This window comes from Mus caroli, chromosome 15 (assembly GCF_900094665.2).
Source record: "Mus caroli chromosome 15, CAROLI_EIJ_v1.1, whole genome shotgun sequence".
Classification (NCBI taxonomy): domain Eukaryota; kingdom Metazoa; phylum Chordata; class Mammalia; order Rodentia; family Muridae; genus Mus; species Mus caroli.
The window spans coordinates 72417075-72427351 of NC_034584.1; the positions used below are offsets into that span (position 1 = coordinate 72417075).

A 10277-nucleotide genomic window follows, 5' to 3' on the forward strand; every position below is an offset into this window, starting at 1 on the left:
AACCAGGGCTTCGTGCCCGATAGGCAAGCACTCTACTGTCGGATTTGCATTTCCAGCCCAAAAAATGTATTAAAGACAAAAAGATACAGAAGCCATGAAGATGTTTCCATTAATTAAATCTTAGTTTGAGCATAAACATAACAATAGTGACATATTACAACCCAAAGAAAAAAGATTCTAATAGTCTGTATTGATACTAATTAATATTTGTATCAATCAATAACCTGTATTTTAGTGTATTAATATCTTTATTAATTAATAGTCTTGTCGATATTAATTAATTAACTGGTTAATTAATTAAGAAGACCAAGGGAGGCTGTTCAATAGACAGACACCCAGCGAATACAGAAACAGTGATGGAGTTACAAAATCAGAGCCTGGCTGTCAACACAGTTGATGATTTCACACAGGAATAATCAATGGATACTGAGACCCCTGCTGAGCTGGAGGAGAGGAGAACCAACATGTCCTCCCCTGTCTCCTCAACAGATGATTCATCTGAAAGGAGAAAAGAGTGCATAGCTCAGAAACCTACATAACTCACCACCTCTCCAAGGATGGGGAGCCCAGAAGAACCCAGCCAACAACCCACGGCAAGCCTCGCGGTGAGAGAGAGAATCGGACAGAGCCACCACGAAGGGTGTGCCATGCAGATCACCTTCAGGCTTCAAAAGCGGAAGACAGAGGAACCGCAGCAGAGAGGCTGACTGTGGGGTCGAAGATCTGTACTTCCAGCATGCTAGAGGCTGAGGCAAGAGGATCTTGAGTTCCAGGCCAGCCTGGGCTACATTGTATGGGTGAGGGCAGGCACAGGGCTGGGGGCTAATAGCTCAAGTACAAGGTGTCTTGGTGCAAAATCTTTTATTTTGATTTTTTTCTTTGTTTTGGTTTTGCATTTTTTTTCTCTAGTCAGAAAGGACATTAGATGGAAGTTTGAGAAAATCTGCAGACAGACTGTAGTAATGGATCAGGCTTAGCTCCACTAACCCCCGGATCCTATACTGATCCTATACTGTGGCCATGGGGGCAATACCCTGGTATTAGAAACCTTGGCTGAGATTAGAATGGAGAAGCCATTGACTGAAGTTTGTTTTAAGAAAGAAATCAGTTTAGAAAGCAAAAAAAGGCAGAGGTGGGGGGCAGGGAGATGGACAAAGGTAATGAAGCGTTGGTATTTAGAGATTTGGGGCGGGGGTAATTTTTGTGACATTTCTTTAAGCCTGAAGATAAAATGCTTTTGGTTTGTTGTTGTTGTTGTTGTTGTTGTTTTTTTGGTTTTTGTTTTGGTTGTTGCTGTTGTGATTGTGGTAGTGGTTGTGGTTCATACAGCTTGTTTGAGTCCATCTCGCTGGGACTGCTAACTGGACCCACATTCTGAAAACAAGGTACAGAGACCATCTAAAAGTGTTCTCATAATAAAAGTGGTTAAGGATTCAGCTTAAAAGCCCAGCACAGAGACAGACAGATCGAACCCCCAGACCCGCTGGAGGACAGACAGCCATTACACTGTGGCTGTGATCTGGGTACACTTGAGTCTATTTCACTCTCTGATCAAAGGGGCTTCCTGCAGACCTGGACTGAGTGCTGTGACCTGGATACAACAGGCTTACAGAATGTGGGTTGGGAGAAGGTTGGAAAAGATGGTAGACCAAACAAGTCAGAAGAGACGCTGGGGGGGGGGGAGGGCGCGGGGGCTGCAGACTGTCTATAGGTGTTCCTGGAGCTAGCTAAGATGATGAAGGGATGGATTCTCCAAGGGGGCTTTGTAAATAAGGGCTCTGCTTCAGGTGAGACTCAATGGTTCTCACCTTTCCTAATGCTGTGACCCTTTAATACAGTTCCTTATGTTGTGGTGACCTCTCAACCTTTACATTATTTTTGCAGTTACTCCATATCGTAACTTTGTTACTATATGAATCGTAATGTAAATATCTGTCTTGGGTGACCCATGAGAAAGGGTTGCTTGACAGCCCGTTGAGGGGTCTCGACCCACAGGATAAGAACCACTGATCTACAGTGTAGTTCCCCGAGCAGCATCCAAGGACCAATCAGAGGAGGTGCTTCCCTGGAAGGGCACTGCAGTGTGAACCACTCCCAGTAGTGAGGGCTCCAAAGAATGCCCTTCAACTCCCACCCCATGTCCCACCAGAAGAAGCTTTGGGGAAAAGAAGCCTTCTCTGTCCTTTCATTGTTCTGCTAGAATCCTTAGCTGACAGCAGGAGCTGACTCTGTAGAAGGAGGTCACAGGTGAGTCCAGGGCCAGGACAGGGCAGGACCTTCCCTCTGGATCCTCCCTTGACAGCCGACAGCCACAACTACCACCAGCTGGACTGGGATTAAAGTGATCACTCACATGTGCCTGGAGGGGGTGGCCAGAGCTGGGATTCACAGGGATGCATGCTGTGACGTTGAGAAGAGACAAACAAGCGGCAGGTCAGAGACTCGGTCCACAAGCCCTGCTTCTGAAAACCCAACCACCTAGAGCACAGTGAAACTGCAAACTGGAACAGGTGGGCTGGTTGATAATTGTGGTTTCCTTCTCAAGACAGAGAAGCCTGATGCTCGCCCCCTGCTGGCTGAAGGGAGCAGCTACCAAGCCCAGGCCGACCCATTGGCGCCCAGTTACCGCTGCATCAAGTATGTGAGCAGGCCGACCTTTGTTCTTTCCTTCCTTCCCTCCCTCTTTCCCTCCCTCCCTCCTTCCCTCCCTCCTTCCCTCCCCCTTCCCTCTTTCCCTCCCTCCCTTCTCCCCTCCCTCCTTCCTTCTCTCCCTCCTTCTTCTTCCTTCTTTCCTTCCTTCCTTCTTTCCTTCCTTCGTTCTTTCCTTCTTTCCTTCCTTCCTTCCTTCTTTCCTTCCTTCTTTCCTTCCTTCCTTCCTTCCTTCCTTCCTTCCTTCCTTCCTTCCTTCCTTCCTTCCTTCCTCTTCTGCCTCCTTTCTTTCCATTTTTCCTGGCTGACCTGGAACTAGCTATATACACACCAGGCTGGCCTCAAACTTACAGAGATCCCCTTGCCTCTGCTTCCTGAGTGCTGGGATTAAATGCATATGGCACCAAGTCTGGCCTCAGACTGCCCTTTCACAACACAAGTGGAGTTGTGCAGGCTTCCCATGGAGTGGTAGACAGTTATGGACCCTTCCTGTGAACTCTAAGGGGAGGGTGGAGGACTCACCTAATTAACCTACCTACCTACCTATCACTTACCTATCTATCTACCTACTCACCTACCTATCAGATATCTATTTATCTACCTATTTTTGAGACAGGGTCTCAGCAACCCAGGCTGACCTCAAACTTCCTATACAATCAGAACAACCTTTAACTCGTGATCTTTCTGCTCTCACCTCCCAAGTTTCAGGATTAAAGGTGTGCAGCCCCACACTGGTGTAAGCTTAGATTTTTCTTTTCTTCTTCTTTTTTTTAATGCTTTTTTTTTTAAGATTTATTTATTTATTTATATGTAAGTTCACTGTAGCTATCTTCAGACACTCCAGAAGAGGGCACCAGATCTTGGTTATGGATGGTTGTGAGCCACCATGTGGTTGCTGGGATTTGAACTCTGGACCTTTGGAAGAGCAGTCAGGTGCTCTTACCCACTGAGCCATCTCACCAGCCCTTAGATTTTTCAAAACCTACTTTTAATAAGGGTTCTCAAATGCTTCAACCCTCCCCCCCCCCACTTCTAGCCCACCATCCAAAGGTCGGGGAGAAAAGATGGTAAACAGGACAAGGGGACACAGACCTGTTTAGAAGTAGTTGGGGGGGGGAGTCCAATCTCCACTTGTCAGCAGTCCAGTTCAGTAGTGTCAGGGTAGCAAACCCAAATCAGCAGCTTCTTCACGATCCAGCAGAAACCACCAGGCCATGAAAGCTTCCTGTCACCGTCCATTGAGTCTCCCTTAAACTCTCTCCAAACATCACATGTCCATCACCTATCCTCCCACAGGTCTCTCCTCAGCAAACCCTGTGAGTCTGCATCACATGACACAACCAGAAACTTCCACTTCACCTGGGCTTTCTCCAAAACCAAATCCCTATTCCTGAGACGGGCTTGGTGAAAATCTGCTAAAATTCTAGAACATTCCAGGTTAAAAAAAAAGAAAAAAGAAATTGGTGACACGGTTGTTAGGAACACTCGGGCCTGTGAGTCTGTTCTCCCCACACACCCAGGATGTTGCTTTGACCTAGGCTCAGTACACCGTAGCTGTTCAGTGTTGGGAGCCAACATTCGCTACCTGTAAGGACACTGGGAAGTTGGAAAGTGTAATAACATCATGGCTTATTGCCAAAAGTGTAAAGTGAGGTCTGATGGGGCTGCAGACCTAGCTACCCAAATGTCATGAGTAGAGGACCACGGGGCAGATTTGGACCCTGGACTTGTGAAGCATGTTGCTAAGTAAGAAAATAGCTCCTTCGACCAGGCAGCCACGCATGCGCTCTCTGACCCTCTCTATCCCGTTCTCTCCTCAGGTTAACACAAGGATAAGGAGCAGAGACCGCCCCCAACTGGGGGCGGAACTGACTGTGACACGAGGAACCAAACAAGGACTTGAAGCAAACTGGGATGTTCTGACATTCTGAACTCGGAGGTGGGGAGAACGGAATGATTGACGGCTTCATCACAGAACTGCCAGCAGAGTTGACGCAAGCCACTCAGAGGCTGGGTCCTGCTGAACGGAGAAGGCTCGAACCAGGATAGCCCACAAACGATGTGCTCAGATGAGAACCCAGGGGTTGTCCGGAGTCCCTCTGAAACAGTGACTAGAGGGTCACTTTAAGCAATGTCCGCCACCCTGCCCTGGAGCATTTAGGGGTGGCCTCTCTGCCTTCCCTTCCAACCCCAGCAGGGAGTATGGGTGGTAGGATGGTTCATCCATGGCTAATGAAGCAGCCTTTGACTCAAGAACCAATCTTGATAGAAGAGCCTGCTGGCTGCATAAAAGCTGGTAGTCCTTGGCCTCTGTGTAGGTAGCACTATGAGTGCCCATCTCCAGTCCTTGCATCCTGACTGACTGCTTCCTCCCAGATACTGTTGGTCTCATCTTATAGGTGCGGGAATAAGGTTCAGAGGGTGTAAGACCTTTCCAATGTCACCCCGTGGAAAAGCCACAACACTGGGCTGCTGGTTGGCTTCCTTGTCTGAGAGACTGCAAGCCTGCACACACACCCCCCCTACCCCCCCCACCCCAACCCTGCTTTGACCTCTCACTTTCCAGCTGAATAGGGACCTATGGCAAAGCATGAGCTGGGCCTGCAGGGGGCAGTGTAACCAGCTAGCATTTAAGAGTTGACTCCCTTTAGGCTTAGCCACCATCCTGGAAAATGTTGAAGAATGTTGGATGTTTCCCAATTATCTTCTGAAAACAACACCAAAAACCCCAAGCAAATAAACAAACAACAAAGAAACGCCCATAGGCAATTAAGGTTAGGCTGCCTAGATTCTGTGTTTTATCTAACCCTCTCAAACCTACCTTCTGGGAGTCAAGCAAGACCTCCTGGAAGACATGGGCCACCTCTGACATCTTCACCTCCAGGTTTCAGTCTTAGCACATAGTAGGTGAACCCAGTAACACATGAAAGTCATTAGGAGAGGACTAAGGACTTTTCCACAATTGGGCGGGTGAACCTTTTAGTAGGCCTTACTTTCCCACCTAAAAAGGGCCAGACCAAAGCCCAGCCGGACACAGGAAGGAATATGGAGGCAGCTGTCAGCTGTTTAGGGATCTTGGATCTTGGTAGTGGCTCTGGGGGTGTCACTTCGAATGGGTTGTGGTTTGGATATGAAGTGTTCTCTACCCAGCTTGTAGGTAGAAACTTGCTCCCTAGCTGGTGGCATTATTAGGGGTGATTAGCACATGGGGCCATTAATTTTATCAATGGATTACATTAGCTCCAAGCTGAGTGGGCTACTCAGAGGAAGGGCCCGGATGGAGGAAGTGGTAACTCTGGGACGCACCTCCGAACAGTAGAACTTGTCCCTGGTTTCCGTTTCTTTGTCTCTGTCTCTTTCTGTCTCTGTCTCTCTGACTGTCTCTGTCTCTGTCTCTGTCTCTCTCTCTCTGTGTCTCTCTCCCTCTCCTCTCCTCTCCTCTCCTCTCCTCTCCTCCAGGCCCTGACTGGAGGACATCACAGGTATACGTGCAGCCCGAAGGAGGAAGATCTGATCTCCATCCTTGCAAGGGGTTTGCCCCTCTCACCTCCCCAGTGATAGGTCAGCTTGACACAGTTTAGAATCACCTGTGAAGAGAGCTAGTGATGAATTGTCTGAATCAGGTGGGCATGGCTGTAGGAGGTTGTCTTGATTACATCAATTGATGTGGGAAGACACAGCCCACTGTGGGAGACACCATTCCCTCGGCTTCGGCCCAGGACTGTGTAAGAGTGGAGACAGTGAGCTGAGTACACGCATACATTTGGTTCTCTCTCTGCTCTTGATTGTGGATGTGGCTAAGCTGCCTTGAGGCCCTGGAACCTAGACCTCCCTATAGCAAAGAGCTCATATGGAATTATGAGCCAAAGAAACCATTTTCTCCCTACGTTAGCTTTTGGCAGGATGTTAATATTACATCAACAGAAAGTGAAACTAGGCCATCCCTAAGTCAGGTCTTTTTGTACCTGCTGTGTTGTCCTCAAAGGAACAACTGTCCTCAGGAACTCGCTGAACAGTGAGGTGAGAACAGCAGTGACCATGTCCCCCAGACAGGATCCTCCCCCTCCCCTGTTTCCACTCCCCACCCGTTCTCCTAGCCCAGCAATCACCTTGAATGCCAATGCTAGAGTGACCATTCCCAAACCCTAAGCCCATTCCTCCTTTGCTGAGAGCTTTGGAGCCTCTCCCTGCTGCACACCCCACACTCCCCTCAAGGAAAGGCAGCTGGGGGGGCCAGGGCATCTCAGCATCATGGGGGAGGGGGCTATTCTAAAATTCCCCTCCCCCATTTTGTAGAGCCGATCCATGCCTCATCTCCAATCTTCAGGTCAAGCACATATGGAAGCCAAGTGGCACCAGAGAAGCCAGTACCTGAACTTCATCTTCTGAACATTCACTCTTTAAGCAGACTCGGTAGCATTCAGACTAGACCAAGACTGGCGTCCAGAGCAACCCGGCAGGGATGCAGGAAGCTTAAAGGAGTCATATGTATGCTCACACAGCTTCTGGCACACAGAAACGTTAAGCCAGCCCTAAGCCCAACTACATGTCCTCAAAGAATTTAGGAAGAGGTGGTGACCATACCTCACCCCTGTGGTCTTTGCCAAACACGGGACAAAAAAGAAACACTGCTGATGTGGCTCATGCACGCATATGCACACATGCACATGCTCACACACAGGCGCGTGCGCCTATTTTTAAAAGTAGGTTCAGGTAAATATAGGAATTTCTGGAGGAAGAAAGTTCTTCTCAGGTCAGGTATTCCTCAGCTGGGGCCCCCGTACAAAGCAGAACAAATGGGGGGGAATAGCCAATTGAGGGAATCACTGTTTTTGCAGGGCCTTCTGCAAACCAAGCAGTCTGGCCACACGGAGAGACCAGATGATAGATCACCAAGAAAGGCAATGTGGGGCGGGACGTGCTGTCCGAGCAACACCAGGACAAGCGCAGAGCGTCCCAGCCCTGGCTCCAGACTACAGCTCCCGGCATGCCCCGCACCTGGTACTCGCCCGCGGCGTGCGGTGGGAAGGATGCAGACACCGCGGCCGGCGATGAGGATGGAGGCCGGGGAGGCAGCGCCACCGGTGGGGGCGGGCGGCCGCCCCGGGGGCGGCTGGGGCAAGTGGGTGCGGCTGAACGTGGGGGGCACGGTGTTCCTGACCACCCGCCAGACGCTGTGCCGGGAGCAGAAGTCCTTCCTCAGCCGCCTGTGTCAGGGCGAAGAGCTTCAATCGGACAGGGTGAGCCCTGAGCCCGCTGACGGTGGTGGTGGTGGTGGTGGTGGGGTCCTGGCCCCGCGCTCCCGGGCTGTCCCGCCTGCGCGTCCCTCGGCCTCTGGCTTTCCTAGGATTCTGAGGCGGGGAGTCGAGGCAGGAGGAGGGGGAAGAAGCGGAGCCGAGAGGAATAGCTATAACCCATTGCCGTGGCAACGGGACAGCACAGGCCGCAGCCATTTGGAGCTTTGGGGAGCTGCCCCGGATCCGGGACGCTTCCTTACTGTGGAGCGCTGGGGAGGGACCAACAAACCGGGCCTGCCTTACTGCCCTGGCTGACTCTTAAAGGAGTTGATACGGCTGCTTCTCCCCGCCCTTGGGGTGTGGGCAGCTGAAGGGTGCAAGGAACTAGATGGAGGAGGCCTGGGTGTCTTGGGGCTGGGCTTAATGTAGGGAAGAGCACTGGCTTTGGAGCTACCACTTGTGGGCTCACCCTGCTCTCCTGCCAAATTCCCAAATGACCAGGGAGGAATCGGGAGGAGAGGGGAACTTCCCTGCTCTCTGACTTTGGCCTCCTCGTGTGCAAGGCCTCTGGAGTTGGCTTGTCAAAGTCCCCTGTCCCCCATTCTGTGGCCCTCTTACACTGTGCCCTTGGGTGAGTCCCCTGTCCCTTGATGTCTCCGTCTTCTGTGCTGGGTGTCCAGATCCCAGTCCACCCTGCAGGCTGCACTTGTCCAATCAGAGTGCAGCTTCTTTGGAAACTTGCAAACATCTAGTGGATAGTGGGGTTGGCTGGAGGTTTTGGGGGCAGTACACAGCCTCCAAGAGGGAAACTTTCCTAAGAGGGAAATTCACTGGGTCCTGTGCTGAGAGAGAGGTAAGGGGCCACTCAGGAATCCGGTCACCCTCTATGCTTACATCTAATCCTCTGACTATGGGAGAAAGAAGCAACACTCCAGAGGCCAGATGATTGGCCCAAGGTCACACGGCCTGGAAAAGGCAGAGGTAGAGTTCGAACCCAGACCCTTACTGCTCTCTTCCTGCTTCCTCTCTCCCTATGGTCATTCTTCCAGCCAGCCTGTGATGATTTCAGTTTATGTACGTGTGTGTGTTTGGGTGGCGGGTTGGCTGGCTTGGGGAAGCTTGCACACCCCTTACTTCCTGTGGTCATCTCCACAGGATGAGACCGGGGCCTACCTCATTGACCGTGACCCCACCTACTTCGGGCCCATCCTGAATTTCCTCAGACATGGAAAATTGGTGCTGGACAAGGACATGGCCGAGGAGGGTGAGTTGGTCCATTGCGCTGGTCTGTGTCTTTCTACAGCCTACTGGAGCCTTCAGGGGAGGCCTAAAAAAATCGTCTTGCAGCCAGCACAGTGGCTACATTTCCCCATTATTTTCTGCCTGTCCCAGAGTGGAGTCCCATTGTCCAGGTCTCAGCCACGCCGACAGACTCCCGTGGTCACTGGGTAAATGACAGGGAAACAGGAAGTGGTCAAAAGGAAGCCAGCCAGGTCCTGAAACATCTGTAGCCTTTGGGAATGAATGTCCTTCCTCCCCAGCCTCTGGCAAGCCAGGCGTAGCCTGTGATGCTCCAGGCTGGATGGGGGAAGGGTTGGGTCTTCTTTCTCTGCCTTATTCTGTGTCTCCCAAGCAAGGGTTTCCCATCAGCCAGGAGGCAAAGTTAGTGGTCCTCCCCCAAAGCTGGCAGCCTCTACAGCCCAGTGGCTTGTTGGGGAGGTGGGGTGCTGGGAAAACTTTGGCCTTTCCCAGACCCCTGGAGGCTCATATCCGGGCCCAGCTGATGTGGAAGCGGGGTGGGGAATGGATCAGAGCAAGGACTACAGTCATCCCCAAACCGGCTCTCCTCGGTACACTTGAGCTCTGGACCAGGCTAGCTCAGACGTGTCAGTTTTCTTTGAGTCTCTCTTGGTGTCTACAGAAAAAACCCCACAAAAACAAACACACAAAAAAACCAAAACAGGCATCACGACCCACATTCAGAAGACTGTGTGTTGGGACAGATGGGTCCTGTGTACCTGTGGGTGTTTTACATGGCCCTTGCTCTAGGCTATGGTCCTCTCCGGCTGACCCCAGTGGAGTACGGTGATCCGAAGGCTCCCCAAAGGACATCATGATTAGGGCTTACTGTAGGTAGCTAGCTCTGCGTTAGCCTTGCTGAAGCTGCCTAGCAGTCCGAGGGGAAGCGATCACGTGGGTGGGGCCTGGGCTCAGGAGCACGTCCCTCTGGGAGGCTCATACTCCAGCTGCGTCACAGCTAATACCTGTTTACAGGTTCTAGCGCCTCAACGCTCTGTGCTCTCCTACCCTCAGATGCTCTCCTACCCTCAGATGCTCTCCTACCCTCAGATGCTCTCCTACCCTCAGATGCTCTCCTACCCTCAGATGCTC

At 51.2% G+C, this 10277-nt stretch overlaps 1 protein-coding gene across 10 annotated transcripts in view; it reads left to right on the forward strand.

Moving 5' to 3' along the window:
- The first annotated feature begins 7516 nt into the window (after positions 1 to 7516).
- Kctd17 (potassium channel tetramerization domain containing 17) overlaps positions 7517 to 10277 on the forward strand; it is a 10972-nt gene continuing 8211 nt past the window's right edge. For 2 of the 10 annotated variants that reach the window (XR_003834994.1, XM_029470095.1), the window contains exons 1-2: positions 7523 to 7889; positions 9042 to 9150. Coding sequence is in view for 9 of the 10 variants with exons in the window: in XM_029470095.1 (XP_029325955.1) it covers positions 7554 to 7889; positions 9042 to 9150 (445 nt within the window). In the remaining variant the exon portion in view is untranslated. Of the gene's footprint in view, positions 7890 to 9041; positions 9151 to 10277 lie in introns of all 10 variants that reach the window. The other 8 variants (XM_029470094.1, XM_021183069.2, XM_021183067.2 and 5 more) reach the window with 7 other exon arrangements.